General features: G+C 41.4%; 1 protein-coding gene across 1 annotated transcript in view; it reads right to left on the bottom strand.

Annotated features, from left to right (window-relative positions):
• Positions 1–24,823, bottom strand: part of LOC122553921 (leucine-rich repeat-containing protein 74A) — a 104,180-nt gene that overhangs the window by 15,517 nt on the left and 63,840 nt on the right. Inside the window, exons 10-12 of the mRNA XM_043698428.1 lie at positions 21,142–21,227; positions 16,268–16,462; positions 3,029–3,124 (exon numbers count right to left, since the gene is read on the bottom strand). Of these exons, the coding sequence (XP_043554363.1) occupies positions 3,029–3,124; positions 16,268–16,462; positions 21,142–21,227 (377 nt within the window). The remainder of the gene's footprint in view (positions 1–3,028; positions 3,125–16,267; positions 16,463–21,141; positions 21,228–24,823) is intronic.

Below are 24,823 nucleotides of genomic sequence, written 5' to 3'. Positions count from 1 at the left end.
ACCGTTGTGCTACTGAGACTTTATAAAGCTCTGGTTAGGCCGTATTTGGAGTACTGTGTCCAGTTTTGGGCCCCACACCTCAGGAGGGACGTACTGGCACTGGAGCGTGTCCAGCAGAGATTCATATGGATGATCCCTGGAATGGTAGGTCTAACATACGAGGAACGGCTGAGGATCCTGGGATTGTACTCATTGGAGTTTAGAAGGTTAAGGGGAGATCTAATAGAAACTTACAAGATAATACGTGGCTTGGAAAGGGTGGATGCTAGGAAATTGTTTCCGTTAGGCGAGGAGACTAGGACCCGTGGACACAGCCTTAGAATTAGATGGGGTAAATTCAGAACAGAAATGCGGAGACACTTCTTCAGCCAGAGAGTGGTGGGGAATTCATTGCCGCAGAGTGCAGTGGAGGCCGGGACGCTAAACGTCTTCAAGGCAGAGATTGATAAATTCTTGATGTCACAAGGAATTAAGGGCTATGGGGAGAATGCGGGTAAGTGGAGTTGAAATGCCCATCAGCCATGATTGAATGGCGGAGTGGACCCGATGGGCCGAATGGCCTTACTTCCATTCTTATGTCCTATGGTCTTATGTTGATTTTCACCATGTATCAAATAAGTTTAGCTCGGTATGAAAAAATGGTGTTAGGACATGGAACATAAGGAACATGGGGAAATAAATAGCAACATCTTGAAAAATGTTCATATTACACAGGAGGAGGTACTGGATGTCTTAAAACAGATAAAGGTGGATAAATTCCCAGGGCCTGATCAGATATACCCTAGACCTCTGGGAACATAAGAACTAGTAGGAGGAGTAGCCCTTTTGTTACTTCTAGAGAAGTGATTGCTGGGTCCCTTGCTGAGATATTTGTATCATCAGTAGCCACTGGTGAGATGCTGGTAGACTGAAGGTTGGCTAATGTGGTGCCACTATTTAAGAAAGGTGGCGAGGAAAAGCCAGGGCAATGTAAACTGGTGAGCCTAACTTCGGTACTGGGCAAGTTGTTGGGGGGAATCCTGAGGGAGAGGATTTACATGTATTTAGAAAGGCAAGAACTGATTAGGGATAGTCAACATGGCTTTGTATGTGGGAAATCATTACTCACTATCTTGATTGTGTTTTTTGAAGAATTAACGAAGAGGATTGATCAGGGCCGAGTGATGGACATGATCTATATGGACTTCAGCAAGGCATTTGACAAGGTTCCTCATGGTTGACTGGTTAGCAAGGTTAGATCACATGGATTACAGGGAGAACTAGCCATTTGGATACAGAACTGGGTCGAAGGTAGGAGACTGAGGGTTGCTTTTCAGACTGGAGGCCTGCGACAAGGGTACACTGTTTTTTGTCATGTATATAAATGATTTGGATGTGAACATAGGAAATATGGTTAGTAAATTTGCAGATGACACCAAAATTGGTGGTGTACTGGACAGTTAAGGTTACCTCAGAGTACAAAAGGATCTTGATAAGATGGGCCGAGGACTGGCAGATGGAGTTTAATTTAGATAAATTTTGAAAAGGCAAATTAGGGCAGGACTTAGACACTAAATGGTAAGGTCCTGGGAAGTGTTGCTGAACAAAAAGCTCTTGGAGTGCAGGTTGATTGTTCCTTGAAAGTAGAGTTGCAAGTAGGCAGGGTGGTGAAAAAGGCATATGGTATGCTTGCCTTTATTGGTCAGTGCGTTGAGTATAGGAGTTGGGAGAAGATGTTGCGTCTGTACAGGACATTGGTTAGGCCACTATTGGAATGTTGTATGCAGTTCTGGTCTCCCTGCTGTAGGAAGGATGTTGTGAAACCTGAAAGGGTTCAGAAAAGATTTACATGAATGCTGCCAGGGTTGGAGGGTTTGATCTATAGAAAGCAGCTGAATAGATTGTGGCTATTTTCCTTGGAGCGCCAGAGGTTGAGGGGTGACCTTATAGAGGTTTATAAAATCATGAGGGGAATGGATAGGATAAATACACAAGTTCCTCAGTCCAGGGTGGGGGAGTCCAAAACTAGAGGGTACAGATTTAAGGTGAGAGGGGAAAGAATTAAAGGGGACCTAAGGGGCAACCTTTTCCACGGAGAGGGTGGTGCGTGTATGGAATGAACTGCTAGAGGAAGTTGTGGTGGCATCTGGATGACTATATGAAAAGTAAGAGTTTAGAGGGATATGGCCAAATGCTGGCAAATGGGACTAGATTGATTTAGGATATCTGGTCAGCATATATGAGTTGGACCAAAGGGTTTGTTTCTGTGCTCTATGACTCTATAAATAGAAACATCATTGTTTGGAAGTATTAAATCTGTTCCTCCACTGATACTGCCGGACCAGCATGAACTTTTCCAGTATTGTCTTAATATGCGAGGTACCCAGATTGGTTGCCCTTTTCTACAATGTTTAAAATGTCTTGATATCCTTGCCTGTGAGCAGAGTTGTACCCATAGGTAAAAGGCACTGCAACTGTTCTCACTGAAGAGAGAGAATTGGCACTGGTTTGACTTTAGAGGCAGCATATCTCCGGCAAGGTTGAGAAGGAGGGAGCTTCATGTCAACCCCATCAAGTTTGGGAATTCAACCCACGTTATGGGTTTTACTATGCACTGTAAACTTGCCATTCAGCCAACTGAGCTGGCCAACGTCCTGGACTCAGTACTTGAGTTGTACTAGTATTAGATGTAGACTAATTTGCTCAATCTTAGGACTAATGCGTCATCCCTTGTATCACACTCTCCATGACCTGATGGATTAATTAACTGTTGCATACTGTTTCACCAAAGTTTTAAAACACTTTCTGTGATCCATAGCCATATATATTCCTATGACTTATTTTCCTTCACTAGTGTAATTAACCTCTAATCTACTTTGTTCAGGCTCCTTCATTGCCTAATTTTCCTGAATTTGCCTTGTCCAAAGTGATGGGCAGGAACAGGAAAATATTCAGTACCTCAGTATGTGAACCATATTTCACACTTCAGGATAGCCAGCTAGTATCTATTCAGTATTGCCCTAGATCATGTAAACAAAGTGAGACTTACATTAATATTGATCTTTTCCAAGTTTGATTTTTCATTCTTCCGTACAACTTCTAAAAGACGAATGGCACTATCCACTGTTATAGGATTGTTGGACAGCTGAAGTAGGAAATTAGGGTTAATCAGATGGCTGCCAACTGACCACTGGCTGGTCAGTCTACAACATAAATATTTAAATGAAAACAAACAGAGTAACCCTCATAGATGGTTGTGCACTTTCAGGAGCTCTTGTTATCCTTTATTAGTGACGTTCTTACGTTTATGGCCCCTTGTTTTGGGTTCCCCAGCAATTCAAACAACCCTTTGCCTCCCTTGTCAAACTTCTTAACAATTTTAAAGATTTCCATCAGGTCATCTCTCAGTTATTTTTCTAAATGAAAAAACTCCAGGATTTCCAAGATCCTCTTGGATCTGCTATCATTCTTCTTTACTTTCTCCAGCAGTGCTATTTTCAACTTTAGTGTTCCAGCTAATCCTTAAATCTGAATGAGATCACCAATAGCAAGGAGCCCCATCCTTATTAACAAGGATCATCGTAACTTTCAGGTTAGTTGCTGATTATTTCTTTTTACTGCTTTTGCAAAGTTAGTGGATATTATCAGAAAAGTTGATGAAAGATTACAGGCAACATATAAATCAGCAATATACTGTAACTACAAAAACTTCCATTCCTGCAATGTCTAGCTGGTTGGTATCATCCCTGGCAGTCACTCACTAATGAGTCTGATTGTCCACCTCAGAAATGCCATATAATGAGTCATGAATTCTGTGGAACCTTGTGTGGCTGATAAGCCCAATCCTAGAGCTGCATCTCTGACCACACATTTGGCTGGTGTTTCCAGGAGGTGGAATTGGGCTTGGCCTTGAAGTGGCTGACATTCATTTCTCTAGTTCCTTTTCCATCTTCTTACTGACTGGTGTTCTCAAGGAATTGTGTCCCTTCATACAGGAGATTCGTCCAAGTTGGTTTCTTCTGAACAAGGGTCTCCCAAGCATTGATGTCTACTTTGAATTTTTTATGAGAAGCTTTCAAGGAGTCTTTGAAATGTTTCCATTTTCCTCTTTTTGCTCTTCCGTGAGCTGGGCAAAGATTTGCTTTGGCAATTGGATCTCAGGTACCTTAGATAGACAGCCCAGCGGAGATAGTTTCAGATGATCATGATGCTTGTACTTTTGGCTGATTCAAGGGCACCTGTCTTCCCAGCTAATACAGATGGTACATCGAAAGGCCTTGAGATGGCATCTGTGTGTAATTCAAGTTTCAGAATCTTATACAACAGTCAGAAAGGTGACTACCTTTTACACAAGCTTCTTGGTATCAGCAAGGATGCCATGGTCATCAAAGACTGTCATTCTTAGGCATCTGAAGACAATGCTCACAAATTGGGATGTTGAGGTTGAGGCTGAGACCAATTCTTAGGTATGGTTCTGCAAAGGTGTTCAGCAAGGCTTGACGATTCACACAAGTCATTCTCACAAAGCATAAGTCAGGAGTGTGGTGGAATACTCCCACTTGCCTGGATCAGTGTAGCTGCAACAACACTCGAGAAGCTTACCATCCAGGACAAAGCAGCATGCTTGATTGGTATTTCATCCACAACCATCCACTCACTCCGCCCTGATGCTCAGTAGCAGCAGTATGTACTATCTATGAGATGCACTGCAGAAAGTAACCAAGGCTCCTCAGACAGCATCTTCCAAACGCACAACAACTTCTATCTCAAAGAACAAAGACAGAAGATACATGGGAACACCACCACCTGCAAGTTCCTTTCCAAGTCACCCACTCACTATCCTGACTTGGAAATATTTTGCCGTTCCTTCAGTGTCACTGGGTCAAAATTCTGGAATTCCCTCCCTGGACTGCAATGGTTCGAGAAGAAAGCTCTACAGATGGGCAATAAATGCTGGCCAGCCAGTGATGCCCACTTCTCATGAGTGAATAAAACAAAAATCCGCATACTGAAGTTACAGGAGTGAGGCTATTGTTGTTCTCTTCTTGGACTTCAACTGGTTGAAAGCACAGCAGAGTCGGATAGCATACATGTAATAAGGCTGAGGTTGTCACCTGAATTGTGACTGGGCAGACCACTGGGTTGTTTAAATCATACATTTGCTGCCTTGACCAGCTAAGAGAAGCCTGTAGTATTCTTTGTGCTATGTGTCACAATTCTCTCTTTACAATGCTGCATCATGCACAGTTTCTCCAGCGTAGGGCATGGTTCTAGTCACCAATTATGTGGTGAGCATCTAAGGGAGAAGAGGAGTGAGGAAGGAGGCAACCAACATGCCCTTTTTTGAACTAGGCTGTCTCTGATTGACTCATGACTGAATAAAAGACATAGGACATGGGAGGAGGAGCTCAGCCCTTTGAATCTACACCATTCAATAAGATTATGGCTCATCTCAATGTGTCTTAACTCTTGTCATCAAAAATCTATAATCAAAAATCTATACAACTCAATCTTAAATAAATTGGGTAACCAAGCTCAACTATTTGATCAAGAAAAGAATTTCCCAGACTAATGACCCTCTGTGAGGTAAACTTATCTCTCCACATCTTTGTTTGGGTAGCACAGTGGCTCAGTGGTTAGCACTGCTGCCTCACAACGCCAGGGACCCAGATTCAATTCCCGCCTTGGGCAACTGTCTGTGTGGAGTTTGCGCATTCTCCTCATGTCTGTGTGGGTTTCCTCTGGGTGCTCCGGTTTCCTCCCACAGTCCAAAGATGTGCAGGTTAGGTGAATTGGCCTTGCTAAATTGCCCGTAGTGTTCGATGCATTCGTCAGGGGTGAATGTAGGGGAATGGGTCTGGGTGGCTTACTCAATGGGTATGGACTTGTTGGGCAGAAGGGCTTGTTTCCACACTGTAGTGAATCTAATCTAATCTACAAGTGAGATCTTGATTGATTGATTTATTGTTATTACTTGTACTGAGATAAAGTGAAAAGTGTTACTTTGCGGGCTGGACAGGCATCAGGATAGCAGAACAGAGTGCGGAATACAGTGTTACACCCACAGAGAAGATGCAGAGAGAGATCAGAATTAACATTTGAGAGGTCCATTCAAAAATCTGAAAATAGTGGAGAAGAAGCTGTTCTTGAATCTATTCGTACATGTATTCAAACTATTATATCTTCTGCCTGACGGAAGAGAGTGGAAGAAAATATAACCAGGGTGAGAGGGGTCTTTGATTATGTTGTTTGCTTTCCCAAGACCGCAGGTAGTATAGATGAGGCCATAGGATGGAAGACTGGTTTGCGAAATGGACTAAGTTGTGTTCATGGCTCACTGTAGTTTCTTGTGGAAAAAGACAAATATCCTTTCAGAGTTCACCCTGTCAAATCCTCTCAGGACCATATATGTTTCAATATGGTGACCTCTCATGCTTCTAACCTCAATTAAGCAAGAAGTTAACATGTTTAATATTTCCTCATAAGGTAAGCCCATAATCTAGGAATGAATTGAGTAAACTGATCTCTGAACTATTTCTAATACAGGTTGATCATTTTTCAAATAAGACCAAAATTGTAGAGAACTTAAGATCTGGTCTTACTAAGTCTGTTTCGTAAGATTTCCGTACTTTTATATTCCATTCTCCTTGCAATAAACTCCATCATTCTGTTTGCTTTCCTAATAATTTTCAGTGCATACCTAATATTGTGTAATTATGAATCATGTACCAGGACATCCAGATCTCCCCGTAATGCCAAATTCTGCAATCTCTCTCCAATTACATAAGGTACTGCTTAGTGAACAAGTTTATATTTTGCACTTTACACTCCATCTTTCAATTTGTTTCCCCATTCACTTGACCTACCTATATTCCTTTGCATACTCTCTACTTCTTAACAAACTTACTTTCTTATATTTCTTGCCGTCGTTGCCAAATTTAGCTATCGTACATTCGTTCTTCACATCCAACTCATCAACATTGTTTGAAGTCCGAGCATGGATTGCCAATTTTAAAAACACTAATTTATCTCTTCCCACTGTTCTTGGTTAACTACCCAAACTTTTATCGGTGCTTATATTTTACCCCTTACATCATAAGCTCTTATTTTGCTAGTAGCCTTTGAGGTGATACCTCATCATACATATTGTGGAAATACAAGATGATTATTTTCACAGGCTTCCCCGTATCCCACCGTGCTAGTCACTTCCTTAAGCAATGCTAACAAAACATTCAAAAGATTGCCATTTCACAAAGCCATGTTAACTCTGCATGTTCACATCCTGACTTTCTGAGTATCCCATTATAAACTTGAGTAGTCTCCCAATAGCAGATGTTAAGCTGACTGGCCAAAAGTTTCCTCTACCCTTGCTTTCTGAAATAAAGTTTATTTGTTACTTTCCAATCTGCTGGGACTCATTCAACACCTGTAGAATTTTTGAAAATTATAAACATTTTTCTACTTTCTCTGCAGCATTTGTAAGCCCCAAGAATGTAGATGATCTGATCCTACTTATCACATTTTTCAGGTTTAATTGTTTTCTCAGCACCTTTTCACTGGTGATGGTAACTTTTTAAAGTTCCTCCCTCTCTTTTACCTCTTAATGTTCAAGTGTTTTTGGAAAGTTTTTTCTATGTTTTACAGTAATGTCAAACATAAACACCTGTTCATTTCCTCTGCCATTTCCTTGTTTTCCATTATGAATTCTTCAGACTCACCCTCTAAAGGAATAGCACTGGCTTAAATTACTCTTTCCATACTTAAATATTTGGTACAAACATGTTTCAATCTTAAATTATGAGCGAGCATTTTCTCATAATCTACTTAGTCCCTGTTCTGTCATCCACAAAATCTGTTCAATTGTGTGACCAACCATCAACATTCTCAGAATTAGAGTGATAGAGTCATAGAGATGTACAGCACGGAAACAGACCCTTTGGTCCACTTCCTCCATGTCAACCAGATATCCCAACCCAACCTCGTCCCACCTGCCAGCACCTGGCCCAAATCCATCCAAACTTTCCTATTTATATACCCATCCAGATGCCTTTTAAATGTTGCAATTATACTAGCCTCCACCACTTCCTCTGGCAGCTCATTCCATACACGTACCACCCTCTGCGTGAAAAAGTTGCCCTTTATATCTTACCCCTCTCACCGTAAACCTATGCCCTCTCGTTCTGGACTCCCCAACCCCAGGGAAAAGACTTTGCCTGTTTATCCTATCCATGCCCCTCATGATTTTGTAAACCTCTATAATGTCATCCCTCAGCCTCCAATGCTCCAGAGAAAGCAGCCCGAGCCTGTTCAACCTCTCCCTATAGCTCAAATCCTCCAACCTTGGCAATATCCTTGTAAATCTTTTCTGAACCCTTTCAAGTTTCACAACATCTTTACGATAGGAAGGAGACCAGAATTGCATGCAATATTCCAACAGTGGCCTAACCAATGTCCTGTACAGCCACAACATGACCTCCCAATTCCTGTACTCAATATTCTGACTGATAAAGAAAAGAATACCAAGCACCTTTTTCACTATCCTATCTACTTGCGATCCACTTTCAAGGAGCTATGAACCTGCACTCCAAGGTCTCTTTGTTCAGCAACACTCCCTAGAACCTTACCATTAAGTGTATAAGTGCTGCTAAGGTTTGCTTTCCCAAAATGCAGCACTTTGCGTTTATCTAAATGCTACTTCTCAGCCCATTGGACCATCTGATCAAGATCCTGTTGTAATGTGAGGTAACCTTCTTCGCTGTCCACTACAGCTCCATGTTTACTAACTATACCTCTTATGTTCACATCCAAATCATTTATATAAATGATGAAAAGTAGAAGACCCAGCACTGATCCTTGTGGCACTCCACTGGTCACAGGCCTCCAGTCTGAAAAACAACCCTCCACCACCACCCTCTGTCTTCTACCTTTGAGCCAGTTCTGTATCCAAATGGCTAGTTTTCCCTGTATTCCGTGAGATCTAACCTAGCTAACCAGTCTGCCTTGGGGAACCTTGTTGAATGCCTTACTGAAGTTCATGTAGATCACACCTACTGCTCTGCCCTCATCAAACCTCTTTGTTACTTCTTCAAAAGACTCAATCAAGTTCATGAGATATGATTTCCCACGCACAAAGCCACGTTGACTATTCCTAATCAGTCCTTGCCTTTCCAAATACATATAAATCCTGTCCCTCAGGATTCTCTCCAATGACTTGCCCACCACCAACATCAGGCTTATTGGTCTATAATTCCCTGGCTTGTCCTTACCACCCTTCTTAAACAGTGGCACCACGTTAGTCAACCTCCACTCTTCTGGCACCTCACCTGTAACTATTGATGATACAAATATCTCAGCAAGACGCCCACAATCACTTCTCTAGCTTCCCACCGAGTTCTAAGGCACACCAGATCAGGTCCTGGGGATTTATCCACTGTTAGACTTTTCAAGACATCCAGCACTTCCTCCTCTGTAATATGGACATTTTTCAGGATATCACCATCTATTTCCTGACATTCTACATCTTCCATGTCCTTTTCCACAGTAAATATTGATGCAAAATACTCATTTAGTATTTCCCCATCTCCTGCAGCTCCACACAAAGGCCGCCTTGCTGACCTTTGAGGGACCCTATTCTCTTCCTAGTTACCTTTTTGTCCTTAATAAATTTGTAAAAACCCTTTGGATTTCCCTTAACCCTATTTGCCAATGTCTCCTTTATGCCCTCCTGATTTCTCTCTTAAGTATACTCCCACTGCCTTTATACTCTTCTAAGGATTCACTCTATCTATCTTTTCTATCCCTGACATATGCTTTCTTCTTTTTCTTAACCAAACCCTTAATTTCTTTAGTCATCCAGCATTCCCTATACCTACCAGCCTTTTTCTTTCACCCTAACAGGAATATGCGTTCTCTGGACTCTCGTCATCTCATTTCTGAAGGCTTCCCATTTTCCAGCCATCCGTTTACCTGCAAACATCTGCCCCCAATTAGCTTTTGAAAGTTCTTGCCTAAAATTGTCAAAATTGACCTTTCTCCAATTTAAAACTTCAACTTTTAGATCTGGTCTATCCTTTTCCATCGCTATTTTAAAACTAATAGCATTATGGTCACTGGCCCCAAAGTGCTCCCCCACTGCCTTATTTCCCAAGAGTAGGTCAAGTTTTGCACTTTCTCGAGTAGCTACGTCCACATATTGAATCAGAAAATTTTCTTGTACACACTTAACAACTTCCTCTCCATCTTAACCCTTAACACTATGGCAGTCCCAGTCTATGTTTGGAAAGTTAAAATCCCCCACCATAACCACCCTATTATTCTTACAGATAACTGTGATCTCCTTACAAATTTGTTTCTCAATTTCCCTCTGACTATTAGGGGGTCTATAATACAATCCCAATAAGGTGATCATTCTTTATTTCTCCGTTCCACCCAAATAACTTGGGTGGCATGGTGGCTCAGTGGTTAGCACTGCTGCCTCACAGCACCAGGGTCCTGGGTTCGATTCCCACTTGTCTGTGTGGAGTTTGCACATTCTCCCTGTGTCTGCGTGGGTTTCCTCCGGGTGCTCTGGCTTCCTCCCACAATTCAAAGATGTGCAGGTTAGGTGAATTGGCCATGCTAAATTCAGTGTTCGGTGCGTTAGTCAGGGGTAAATATAGGGTAGGGGAATGGATTTGGGTGGGTTTCTCTTCGGAGGGGCGTTGTGGACTTGTTGGGCCGAAGGGCCTGTTTCCACACTGTAGAGAATCTAATAAACTTCCCAGGATGTATTTCTGGGAATATCCTCCCTCAATTTGATGTTATTCTTAACTTGCTTATTTAACCACAATTGATGCATCATCCTTGAGAGCCTTTTATTCTCACTGGTGACATGACCAGAGGGCATGAACAGAACTTATAAGTTTAAATTCTGATTTTTTTTAGAAATTGCTCAACTTGCTAGAATCATTCAGTGTTCCAGGTTGATCACATGATCATATTTCCAAAAGGTTCTAAGTCTGTATTGTAAAGCTCTTCCAGCAAAAACTGCTACAAAGGACTTGGAGATGAGCAGTCTGTTTCCAGCCAGATTTGGACAAAGGAAAATAGGAGAACTATAGGTTGGAATATTGATACCTCATGTTTGTGGGTAGAAGGACACTAACACCATTCCTCTTTCCTTGACTGGGTTTAAGGGACTATTTGGTTTACAGTAGTAGGTGAACTACACTAGGGAGTCTCAATAAGAAGAAGCTTTTCTCTTAATGAGATTTAATTTATTGTATAATTGTAATTAGGTAGCCTTTTGTAGTTATGCCTCATGGTGTCCACCTGATATTGTAGTAACATTAATTGTGAACTGTAAGTACTTATGTTTTAAAAAGAAACTCCAGCCTTCTCGGCATGTTTTTGTGTCATTAATTTCTAATGTTTCCTTTTGCCCATTTCACTCATGGATGAACCGAGGGATGGGCAATAAATGCTGGCCCAGCCAGCTATGCCCGCATCCTATTAATGAATTTTTAAAAACTCTAATCAGGAATGCTCCTCCAGATCTTCACCTGATAGAATCTGTACTTGCCTGGTACAGTTAGTTTGTAATCTGTTTCTGGCCCACACTATTTCTTTTACATTTCTTTACTAGGTCTGAACTAAAGGCTTTCGCCTGAAGTGCCATTTGTCCTTTATTGGCCTTTTTCTGAGTTCCCTGACTTCTTGTCTGTTTAAGCACTTGCAACTGTTGATTGTCTGCGTGAACAGTTCTTAAAGCAGCAAAGTCATTAAAACTGTAAATTCACTCAATGTTCTGCAGATTTCTCCTGGATGCAAATAGATTATTCACTGTGATACCTTGTGATATTAAGCAACAAAGCTCATCACTGATCACCTTGTGGCATGTTGTAGGTCAAAGGCTGTTAACACCAATCCCTTTTCCTGGACTGCATTTAAAGGCCTATTTCATTTTTTAAAATTTATATTTTCATTAGTGGTCGAGAAAAAAACTACTGATGAGTTTTAACAAGAAGAGGCTGTCGTCTCAACAAGATGTGATCTCATGCATGAAAGCAATTAGTTAACTATTGCTACTAAGACTATTTTGAGACACAATGGCACACCTGGCTCCTTTGAAATTCAGAGCTGTTCTCACAATTTCCCCACCCAATACTATATGAAATAATTCGATTGAATGGATTTTAATGCAGTCTCCAACATTGACTCTTTATGACCTTATTCAGCCATTTGAGTTAAAGATATTTGTATCCTTCATCCATGTGGGAGACTAATGCCTGCTGTATAGATTATTGACATGTACAGTTAGTAATGAACATCTACACGGCACAAAGACATCACAGGAAACACTAGTCTGATTGAAGGGATGAATTTCACAAGAAGACCAGAACCAGTCTGGAAAACATCCAACTCAATTTCAAAATAATCAAATAAAGTCAGCTTCACTCGACACCTGAGTCCAGACCACTGGGTTCAAGTATCCGTGTTACCATAACTCGATGATAAAATGACACAAGGATATGTGACTGTTGGAAACAAAGTCAATCAGCCTTAATCGCTCGAGTGAAATTAGGTATTAACCACTTCAGTGAATTATTTGCACAGGTCATTGAACTTACGTGAAATGTTTATTATCTTAAAACATTTATTCAAGCAATTTTATGATGTTGGAAGTTTGGTTTTTATTGGCAAGAATTTGCTTTTTTCAATGATGATATAATCACTAGACTGCTAACTTTATTTTCTGTTAGGACACCTCCTGATTAATGCCGTGCTAATAAGTGGTATGGAAAGCAAAGAGCAAAGGGTGATGAATGGGTTTATAGTTTGATACTGAACTGGCAGAGAGGATACAAAGATCCATGGGAATGATTTGAGGCATGAGGGTCCTTGGGAGATTGGGATTATGTGTCATAGGTTATAAGAAAGGTGAGGGGATGGGTGCAGAGGCATAAACCGGTGTTGAGGGGATGTGAGGGGTCACGGGCATAATGGAGATTCTAGCCAGTCCCTGGCAGTGACCTTTTCCCAGGAGAATCACCCTAGCTGTGCATAATAATATGGCATCCTCTACAGTGATCTAGTCTCTTCGGATCTAAAAGGTTTCACTTCTAGTTATGATGTTCCTTTGGTTTTCTGCATCACCACCAGCTGTTTCAATTTTGCCAGGACCAGATATTTCTGCCTCCAAAGTCTAATATTGTCAGCTTGTCTCGAAGTATGTCCAGAAAATTTAAAACCAGTACAGACTCTTCCAGTGGGGTTACCACTGATGATATATTTGTCAGCCAGAGGCGGCTCAATGCATCCACATTTTCTACTTGGCCTCCCAAAAGGTTTTACAACTTGTAATCATACACACTTAGTATTAGAGCGCACTATTGAATTCAGAATTGCCTTATCCTCTTTTAGTAGACCTAGCAAGGGATTGTAGTCCATCACTATTACAAATTTACATCCATAAAGGTATTGGCGGAATTTCCTGACACTGAATATGACTTCTTTTCATATCTGGACATATTCACCCTTTGTGACAGCCAACGTCCTGAATGCTTATGCTGTCAGGTATTCCTCTCCATTGGGCCATCTACGAGCTAATACAACCCCAGTGTCTTAAAGGGAGACACTGCATGTTAACACCAGATCTTGCTTGGGATCATATTTTTCCAACATCTTTAGAGATGATAGCTGTTTCTTCACTTCCCTGAAAACTATGGCTTAGCTGTGCAACCATTTCCAGGGCTGACCCCTTTTTAGGAGTTGATGCCAAGTTATGAATGAACTTTCTGTAATAATGCATCAGTCAAAGGAAGGTCTGAAGTTCCGGTACAGACATGGGAGCCGGGACACATTTGATCGCCTTCACTTTATCTTCCAACGGGTGTATCCTGATCTTGTGAACTCTGTAGCCCAAGCAGGTCATTTGGGGTGCCTGGAATACACACATTTCCTTTCTAAGGGGTTGCCTGCTTGGGAGAAATGTATAAGGACTGTGTTCAAGTTCTCTAAGTGCTCTTTATTGGTCTTTCCTGTTATTAACACATCATATAGATAAAAGGCCACCTAAGGTCAACCTTGTGAAGTGCTTTCCATTATCCATTGAAAAATTGCGCAGGCTAACGATATTTCCAAATGGCAGTCTTGTATATTGGTACAATCCCTCATCGATATTAATTGTAACATACCTCTGAGAATCCTCATCTAACCACAAGGGATTGGATATTTATCCAGCTGCAAAAAACAGTTTACCATTTGTTTAAAATCCCACAAAGGCGAACTGACCCATTGGGCTTCCCAATCAGTGCACCATGTACTGTCCATTCTGACTGTTGGACTGATCTGATGATTCCTTTCCTTTCCAGCTTTCTAATCTCTGCCTCTACTTTTGCCTGTAAGGCAAATGGCCCTGAGTGGGCTTGCAGATTCATAGAATTGCTTCCTGATCAACATGCAAGGTGGCCTTGGCTCCTTTGACTGTCCCTAGATCTTCCTGAAAAACATCTGGGTATTGAATTAGGACTTCAGGCAGCCATTTCCTAATCAAAACATGTGTAACCAATCTAGATGAATCTTTCTCCATTAATTTTGCACCATTAATCTTGGGCCCAAGCCTTTTCCTACAATCAGTGATAACTGAACCAGCTGCTTTTCATAAGAGATCAGAACCAAAGTTGTACCCTTAATCTATAAAGGTTCCCCAGTATACGTTCTCAGTCTAGCTGAGGTCTTGTGCAAATGTAAGGGTTGGAGTCCAGAGCAAATGTTGTTAAAGACTGGTACTGCAATTACTGAAATGGCTGCACCAATATCGATCTTCATTAGAGCTGGGTGACCATTTAATCAGATGTTCATTTTAATTGATTCTGATTTGGATGTTGGTTAGCCATTTAACTATTCCAGACCAGATGCCAGTGGACTTCCCAGGATATGCACGCTCCTGGATAACAGCCTATGAGTTCTCTTACTCCATCTAGCTCCAGTGGGACTCTTTTACTATTTCAAGTCTGCACACCAGCAGCAACTACAATGATCTGCCTGCCCAGATCCTGAAGAAAGTTTCAGTCATTTGGCCAAAGCTTGGCTTTGTTGTTGGGTTTTGCTGTGGGCTGACCGAGAGTCCATCTATTCAGGATATGTCCTGAGTGAGGCTATGTAGTTGCCTTGGTGTTCTTTAAGCTCTGTTGGACTGGCGAGGGTGTTTACTTGTATTGGAATACTCTGCAATTCATTTGCTGCATTTTCCAATGATAAAGCCAGTTGTAGTGCCTGTTTGAAGTCCAGTTGGGCTTCAGGTATTAGGTGCTTTTGAGTGAATACTTCATTAATCCTGCATACCAAATGGTCTCATAGCATCTTATTAAGGGTTAAACCAAAGTCACATGCCTCTGCCAGTCGTCTAATCCGAATGAAAAATCCTGATAAGGATTCCTGTGCTTCTTGAATTGCCGAATAAAAATGATAATGATCCAGAATTAGAGGAGGCATGAAGTTGCAATATTCCTTAACTAAATCCATCAACTCTTGAAATGTTTAGTTTGTGGAGTCTCAGGGAAAGTTAGGCTCCTAATAACTGAAAAAGCTGCGGCTTCACAAGCTGTTAGGCGCGTTACTCATTGTTTTTCATCTGCCCAGTGTGATTTCCCCAGAAAAAGTAACACATTATTTTCACATACTGGGCCCAGTCTTCTGCAGCAAGTTTATATGAGCCAAGCTTCCCAAATACTGGTGCATGATGCCAGAAATGCTTACACCAACTCCTAGATGACTGTTGAGAGCGAATTTCTTCAGGAGCCTGCTTTGCTCTCATTGTCACTGAAATAAATCCACGGAGGTCTCTATCCCATAACCAAGTCGCCCCTTGTTTATATATTGAAATTCCTTGGTATTGACCCAGCTCCCTCAGAGCCAGGGTTCACTCTCTCAGAGTGAACAGAACCTCTGACACTCCTGTTTATATCTATCAGCCAGGCTCCTTGATATGACCAGGTTAACAGCCCCAGTCAGGAAAGTCATTTTTGAGGTCCACCTGGCTGACCTTGTTACAATCGCTATAACCCTAAAGCCTAGAATTCCCTCCCAAAATTCATTTTCCTCACTATTCTCCCATCAGATGCTCTTCAAAAATAAATCCTTTGATTAACTTCTGTCATCTTACATATCTTGATGTCAAATCTGATAAGTTATTGTGGAGCCCCATGAGATGCTTTACAGTGTTAAACATTCTATATAAATGCAAGTTGTTGTTATGTTGTATTTGACCTTACCAACTTTCAGCCACCTTACTCAAAGCGAAACGTACACACAAGATCTTAATATTTTCATTGACGTCCAGTCCTTTACACAGCATGTTGACACCCTCATTGTTGATGTGGTTGGAGCTAAGGTTTAGCTCAAGCAAGGTGCTATTGAATTTCAATGTCTCTCCCATGGCAAGTGCTCCTTCATTTCCAAAGCCATTATAGGACAAATTGAGGCTCTTTAGGGTGATATTCATCTGAAGATAGAAAACATATTATAATTCCATAGACAAGACAAACCATATTGAGTTGGCCTGTGAAAATGAACATGCAGCACAAATAACTATGCTGATCCAGCACTCAAATGCAAAGACCACCTTGAGTTATGACCAGCAGCAGATTTGTTTTTCCTTGTCTCTTTGGCCACAACTCATTTCTCAACAGATCAGGATTGTAGCCAGAATTGGGAGACTCTGAATTTTCCATTTCTGTTAAATGAGAGGAGATAAAGGAGGATTCTGGAATCGGGCATGTCTTGCAGGACATATAAGATTTAAAGAATTACAGACCATGTAGTTTTATTTTCACTTCCACATGTATGTGTTCTTACAGTACAGAAAGATGCAATTTTGCCGTAATCTCACTCTTTCCCCATATTCCTCCAAATCTGTCATAGAGTCACAAAGATGTACAACATGGAAACAGACCCTTCGCTCCATGCCGACCAGATATCCCAACCCAATCTCGTTCCACCTGCCAGCACCCGGCCCATACCCCTCCAAAGCCTTCCTATTCATATGCCCATCCAAATGCCTCTTAAATGTTGCAATTGTACCAGCCTCCACCACATCCTCTGGCAGCTCATTCCATACACGTACCACCCTCTACGTGAAAATGTTGCCTCTTAGGTCTATTTTATATCTTTCCCCTCTCACCCTAAACCTATGTCCTCTGGTTCTGGACTCCCTGACCCCAGGGAAAAGACTTTGTCTATTTATCCTATCCATGCCCCTCATAATTTTGTAAACCTCTATAAGGTCACCCCTCAGCCTCCGACGCTCCAGGGAAAACAGCTCCAGCCTGTTCAGCCTCTCCCCATAGCTCAAATCCTCCAACCCTGGCAACATCCTTGTAAATCTTTTCTGAACTCTTTCAAGTTTCACAACATCTTTCCGATAGGAAGGAGACCAGAATTGCACGCAATATTCCAACAGTGGCCTAACCAATTTCCTGTACAGCTGCAACATGACCTTCCAACTCCTATACTCAATACTCTGACCAATAAAGGAAAGCATACCAAACACCTTCTTCACTCTCCTATCTAACTGCAACTCCACTTTCAAGGAGCTATGAACCTGCACTCCAAGGTCTCTTTGTTCAGCAATAGTCCCTCGGACCTTACCATTAAGTGTATAAGTCCTGCTAATATTTGCTTTCCCAAAATACAGCACCTCGCATTTATCTGAATTAAACTCCATCTGCCACTTCTCAGCCCATTGGCCCATCTGGTCCAGATCCTGTTGTAATCTGAGGTAACCCTCTTCGCTGTCCACTACACCTCCATTTTTGGTGTCATCTGCAAACTTACTAACTGTACTTCTTATGCTCGCATCCAAATCATTTATGTAAATGACAAAAAGTAGAAGACCCAACACCGATCCTTGTGGCACTCCACTGGTCACAGGCCTCCAGTCTGAAAAACATCCCCTCCACTACCACCCTCTGTCTTCTACCTTTGAGCCAGTTCTGTATCCAAATGGCTAGTTCTCCCTGTATTCCATGTGATCTAACCTTGCTAGTCAGTCTCCCATGGGGAAGCTTGCTGAACGCTTTACTGAAGTCCATATAGATCACATCTACGGCTCTGCCCTCATCAATCCTCTTTGTTACTTCTTCAAAAAACTCAATCAAGTTTGTGAGACATGATTTCCCACGCACAAAGCCATGTTGACTATCCCGAATCAGTCCTTGCCTTTCCAAATACATTTACATCCTGTCCCTCAGGATTCCATCCAACAACTTGCCCACCAGTGAGGTCCGGCTCACTGGTCTATAGTTCCCTGGCTTGCCTTTACCGCCCTTCTTAAACAATGGCACCACGTTTGCCAACCTCCAGTCTTCCGGCACCTCATCTGTGACTATCGATGATACAAATATCTCAGCAATAGGCTGAGCAATCACTTCTCTCGCTTCCCACAGACTTCTCGGGTACACCTGATCAGGTCCTGGGGATTTATCCACCTTTAACCGTTTCAAGACATCCAGCACTTCCTCCTTTGTAATCTGGACATTTTGCAAGATGTCACCATGTATTTCCCCCCAGACTATATCTTCCATATCCTTTTTCACAGTAAATACTGATGCAAAATATTCATTTAGTATCTCCCCCATTTTCTGTGGCTCCACACAAAGGCCGCCTTGCTGATCTTTGAGGGGCCCTATTTACCCTTTTGTCCTTAATATATTTGTAAAAACCCTTTGGATTCTCCTTAATTCTATTTGCCAAAGCTATCTCAGTCCCCTTTTTGCCCTTCTGATTTCCCTCTTAAGTATACTCCTACTTCCTCTTCTAAGGATACACTCAATCTATCCTGTCTATACCTAACATATGCTTCCTTCTTTTTCTTAACCGAACCCTCAATTTCTTTAGTCATCCAGCATTCCCTATATCTACCAGCCTTTCCTTTCACCCTAACAGGAATATACTTTCTCTGGATTCTTGTTATCTCATTTCTGAAGGCTTCCCATTTTCCAGCCGTCCCTTTACCTGCGAACATCTGTCTCCAATCAGCTTTCGAAAGTTCTTGCCTAATACCATCAAAATTGACCTTTCTCCAATTTAGAACTTCAACTTTTAGATCTGGTCTATCCTTTTCAATCATTATTTTAAAATGAACAGAATTATGGTCACTGGCCCCAAAGTGCTCCCCAACGGACACCTCAGTCATCTGCCCTGCCTTATTTCCGAAGAGTAGGTTAGGTTTTGCACCTTCTCTGGTAGGTACATCCACATACTGAATCAGAAAATTGTCTTGTATGCACTTAAGAAATGCCTCTCCATCTAAACCTTTAACACTGTGACAGTCCCAGTCGATGTTTGGAAAGTTAAAATCCCATACCATAACTACTCTATTATTCTTACAGATAGCTGAAATCACCTTACAAGTTTGTTTCTCAATTTCCCTCTGACTATTGGGGGGGTCTATAATACAATCCTAATAAGGTGATCATCCCTTTCTTATTTCTCAGTTCCACCCAAATAACTTCCCTGGATGTATTTCTGGGAATATCCTCCTTCAGCACAGTTGTAATGCTAACCCCTATCAAAAATGCCACTCTCCGTCCTCTCATGCCTCCCTTTCTATCCTTCCTGTAGCATTTGTATCCTGGAACATTAAGCTGCCAATCCTGCCCATCCCCGAGCCATGTTTCTGTAATTGCTATGATATCACAGTTCCATGTTCCTAACCATGCCCTGAGTTCATCTGCCTTCCCTGTTCGGCCCTTTGAATTGAAATAAATGCAGTTTAATTTATTAGTCCGACCCTGTCCCTGCCTGCCCTGACTGTTTGACTCACGTCTGTTCTCAACTGTACCAGTCTCAGATTGATCTCTTTCCTCACTATCTCCCTGGGACTCCAACCCCCCCCCCACCTTATTCGTTTAAATTCTCTCAAGCAGTTCTAGCAAATTTCCCTACCAGTATATAAGTCCCCTTCCAATTTCGGTGCAATCTGTCCTTTTTATACAGGTCACTTCTACCCCAAAAGAGATTCCAATGATCAGAAAATGTGAATCCTTCTCCCATACACCAACTCCTCAGCCATGCATTCATCCTCCTATTCCTGCCCTCACTAGCTCGTAGCACTGGGAGTAATCCAGATATCACTACCCTTGAGGACCTCCTTTTTAAATTTCTGCCTAACTCTCTGTAATCTCCCTTCAGAATCTCAACCTTTTCCCTTCCTATATCGTTGGTTCTAATGTGGACAATGACCTCCTGCTGGCCCCTCTCCCCCGTGAGAACATTCTGCATCCTCTCTGAGACATCCTTGATCCTGGCACCAGGGAAACAACACACCATTCTGCTTTTTCTGTGCTGGCCACAGAAACGCCTGCCTGTACCTCAGACTACAGAATCCCCTAATACAATTGATCTCTTGGAAGCCGACATACCCCTCATTGCATTAGAGCCAGTCTCAATACCAGAAACTTGGCTGTTCGTGCTACGTTCCCCTGAGAATCCATCACCCCCTACATTTTCCAAAACAGCATACCTGTTTGAAATGGGTATATCCACAAAAGACTCCTGCCCTAGGTGCCTACCTCTCATACCCTCCCTGGAGTTAACCCATCTATGTGACTGTTTCTGAGACTTTCCCCCCTTCCTATAATTGCCATCCATCACATACTGTTGCTGTTGCAAATTCCTCATCGCTTCTATCTTTCTCTCCAACCGATCCACTCGATCTGATAAGATTCCTTTTTAAGTATGTACCAATTTCCTTTGGAAAGTTATTACTGTCCCTGCTTCCACTTGTCTTGCAGACTGCGCATCCAGACCTGATGGCTTTGAGTACAAGGCTAGTTTTGCTACCTCGAGAGCACAATATTAGATGAGATGTGAATCCATCATTTCTTCCAATTTGTGGATTTGTTGCATAGCCAGTGAGGTTCATTTCACCCCCTAGATGTACAGACAGTCGGTAGATGGAGGTTTGTCTGGGACGGTGGAACTGAAAATGTGTTGCTGGAAAAGCGCAGTTGGTCAGGCAGCATCCAAGGAGCAGGAGAATCGACGTTTTGGGCATAAGCCCTTCTTCAGCTCTCATCTCCAGCATCTGCAGTCCTCACTTTCTCCTGGGACAGTGGAACTATGCTTAGAAGAAAAAAGAAGGGAGAAAAATAAACACTGATCTTAAGTGTATCCTCTCACCCGTAGTCCTGCACTCAAAGCCACTGCGCCCTCTGTTTGAATCTGGTTCCATTGCAGATTTAGTATTTCCAAACTTTCATTGGTTGCTTTCAGCAAAGGGAAAAAAAGAAATTTCAGCAAATAGAACAGTCTATTTAAATTGTAACCATAGTAACAAAATTAGAAGTATTTTTTAACATAGAGTAGCAGAGACCAATATTCACAGTGGTATAACAAGTGGCAGAATGTCATCACGCGTATCAGAAGCAGCACACACAAAAGTATTTTAATAATGCACTATACTTCACTCCTAAGCTACCGACTCAAATTTCACCTACTTTCTCCACCAGCATCATGGATCAACCAATCACCAATTAGTGCTGATGTTATGAATCTCAGAATTCCCATTTTAAACACAGTAAAACTTTAGAACAACAACAGCCGTTCCTAAGACCATAAGATGTAGATCAGATGAAGACCATCTATCCAAGCCTACTCTACAATTCAGTGAGATCATGGCAGATCTGATCATCTTCAACTTCACTTTCTTCCTTTTCCCCATAACTCTTGATTCTCTTATTAATTAAAAATCAACCTCAGCCTTGAATATACATAATGACCCAGATCTCTGTGGTAAATCCAGAGATTCACTACCTACTCAGAGAAGAAATTCCTCCTCATCTCTTATTCTTATCTTTATTCTGAGATTATGCTGTCTGGTCCTAGACTCTTCCATAAGGGGAAACAACTTCTCTGCATCTACCCTGTCAAGTCCTAAGAATCTTCTATTTTAAATAGGGTCACCTCTCATTCTTCTATATTCTACAGGCCCTAATCTATTCAACCTTCCCTTATTAGGCAGCCCTTCCCTATCTAGCATCAACCTAATGAAATGTCTTTGGATTGCCTGTAATGCCAGTATATCTTTCCTTAGGTAAGGGGCCCAAAACTATTCATCGTGTTCATTTGTGATCTGACCAGTCCCTTGTATAGTTTTAGCAAAACCTGCCTGAATTTATACCCTTTGGAATAAATGGCAATATTCCATTTGTCTCCCCTATTACCCACTGAACTTGGATGCCAGCTTTTTGTAATTCATGTTTTATATCTTTCTGCAGGCTTTTGTCATTTAAATAATATTATGCTCCTCTATTTTTCCTGCCAAAATGCAGTGTCTGATATATGTTATCATTTGGGAATTTAGATTTTAAAGTGAAGGTAATTGGGTTATTGGTTTTAGTTCTGCAGAAGTAACTTTGATGTCCCAAGAGGTCAGAAAGTCATTTTTGAACCATGAATTTAAAAGAAATGATTTTAGTCAAGTGACTATATAAACAATCTCGGGAGTTAATTAATGAAATGTTTACAAAGTTCATATTTTATGACATGCAGAAAGACAGACCAGGGCCACAATCAGGTTTCAGTTGAGAACAGTTCCATACTAGCAAAATGATTTGGAGATGGCAGTGTTGGCCTGGGGTGTACAAAGTTTAAAAATCACACAACACCAGGTTATAGTCCAACAGGTTTAGTTGGAAACATTAGCTTTCGGAGCGCTGCTCCTTCATCAGGTGGTTGTGGAGTATAAGACCATAAGACACAGAACTTATAGCGAAAGTTTACAGTGTGATGTAACTGAAATTATATATTGAAAAAGACCTGGATTGTTTGTTAAGTCTATCATCTTTTAGAATGAACACATTGGTTTCAGTTCTTTCATATGTAAATCGCAGAACTTTTTAGAAGTTATATTCTCAACTGAATTTTAACAATTAGTGTCATGTCAGGCCAGATAATGCATTGAAGGTGTAAGGTGCCCTGTGTGAGACTGTCTATGCCACAATGGTCAGACTGATTCTAATCTAAAAAACAGATTTACAGAATCTTACATGGATTCATGCAATTTTTGAGCAAAATACAATGTAATTCTGCAAGTACAAATTCACCCCACAAACATATATATGTTCACATGGGTGTGTATGTGTTGGGTGAGGAGGCTGTTATGAGTGTCTGTGAGAGTGTGTGTGTGTGTGAGTGTAATGGGATATAAGTCTGTGAGAGGGCGTGTGTAAGCATATGAGAGAAAGTTTGTATGTGAGAGAGGGTCTGTGTGAGTGTATGGGCCTGTAGGAGTGTGTGTGTGTGTCCGTAGGATTGTGTATATGTGTCAGAATGTCTGTGTGTCTATCTGTGAGTGTCCGTCTGTCTGTGTGTGTGTATGTCTGTGCGTGTGTGTGTAGTGCAACAATGCAAAGTGGCCAAGCAGAGGCTGATAGCCAAGTTCAGTACCCATGGGAATGGCCTTAACCGAGACCTTGGGTTCATTTCATACTATAGGTAACCCCACTGCACTACGCATACACAAAGACACACACACACACAGACAGATGCCATACAGACACATGCACACTCCCACACACACATACACGCCAACAGACACACACACACTCCTACAGACAGCCCATTTATATCTGCCAGCCAGGGCTCCCTGATTAGACCATATCAACAGCCCCAATCACAGAACTCAAATTCTATGAGGTCCACCTGGCTGACCTTGTTACAATCACTGCACAAACAGACGATACTTCTGTGCAGCAGAGCAGAGTGAAGGAATGATCGGCCTATAATAGCAACCTGGAAGTTCTGTCTCTCTCTTTATCCCTCATCCCTTCTTAATGTAACGGAAGACAGTCCCTGGTGAGAAAACAAATTGGGGAAGCAGACCCTCACCAAGAACTCAAAGATATCTACAAATATCACTATAGCAGAGGATACGAGTCAGCACTTAAACAACTGTATCTCAGTTTAAAAATCTAACACCTCAAGAATTCTGAGAATATTTAAATTGTATGCCTTTATCTTCCTGTTTGTGCCAATCACACTCTCATTTTTAAAAAATGTATTTCCTGTGTTTGATATGTTTTAATGTTTTTATGAAGATTAGAGTTGATACATTTAACTTTCTTTCACTCAAGAAAACCGTTTCATTTTGGTAACTGCATTTTTAATTGAAATGTGATAGTTGAATGTTAAAAAGAAAATAAACTATTTATTCTGACTGACCACAAAAAGTTAATAAGAGAGGAGCTGAATTACATCTCCCCACCTGGTTGTAACAAGTGCTTCCACTTTTCATTCTTCTAAATTTCAGTGAGTACTAGGCTATAATGTTTATCCTACTCAGATCAGTCTCCTAACTGTCTAAACTTTTGCACAAAGATTGATTTTTTTTTACAAAAAAAAGAGTAACACACAGGCTGCAACCAGCCAATGAAACAACAGTTTCCTAATGAGAACTGAAATACAACAGTTCACATTGACTGTGAAGAGCAGCCAGTTCAGAAATTAGTCCTCAAAAAAGGAATGCCAGTAACAAACTGGCTGTGTAGATCAGCCAGTTCAGGAATCAGTTACCAAAAACAAAAGCCAATAGAAGTACACTGGTTGTGTGGCCAACCAGCTCGGAATCAGATGAGCATTGATTTATTGGACTTATTATGGGATGGTCACTTGTGTCTTCAATGTTGAGCATGGAGAGGATTGGGGAAATGAAAGATGTCACTTAAATAGCTGTATATTATATATATCTGGTGGGTTTTAGCTGAGAATTCATTTGAGCCCTATAAAATAAACATCTCCTAAAATTGTTAAGTTGGAAGGTACATGCAAGGTGTAATTCTGTAAAGAAATGTAAATATGTGAA

The sequence above is a fragment of the Chiloscyllium plagiosum genome, chromosome 10, assembly GCF_004010195.1.
Source record: "Chiloscyllium plagiosum isolate BGI_BamShark_2017 chromosome 10, ASM401019v2, whole genome shotgun sequence".
Classification (NCBI taxonomy): Eukaryota; Metazoa; Chordata; class Chondrichthyes; order Orectolobiformes; family Hemiscylliidae; genus Chiloscyllium; species Chiloscyllium plagiosum.
This window is presented reverse-complemented; position numbering and strand designations above follow the sequence as displayed.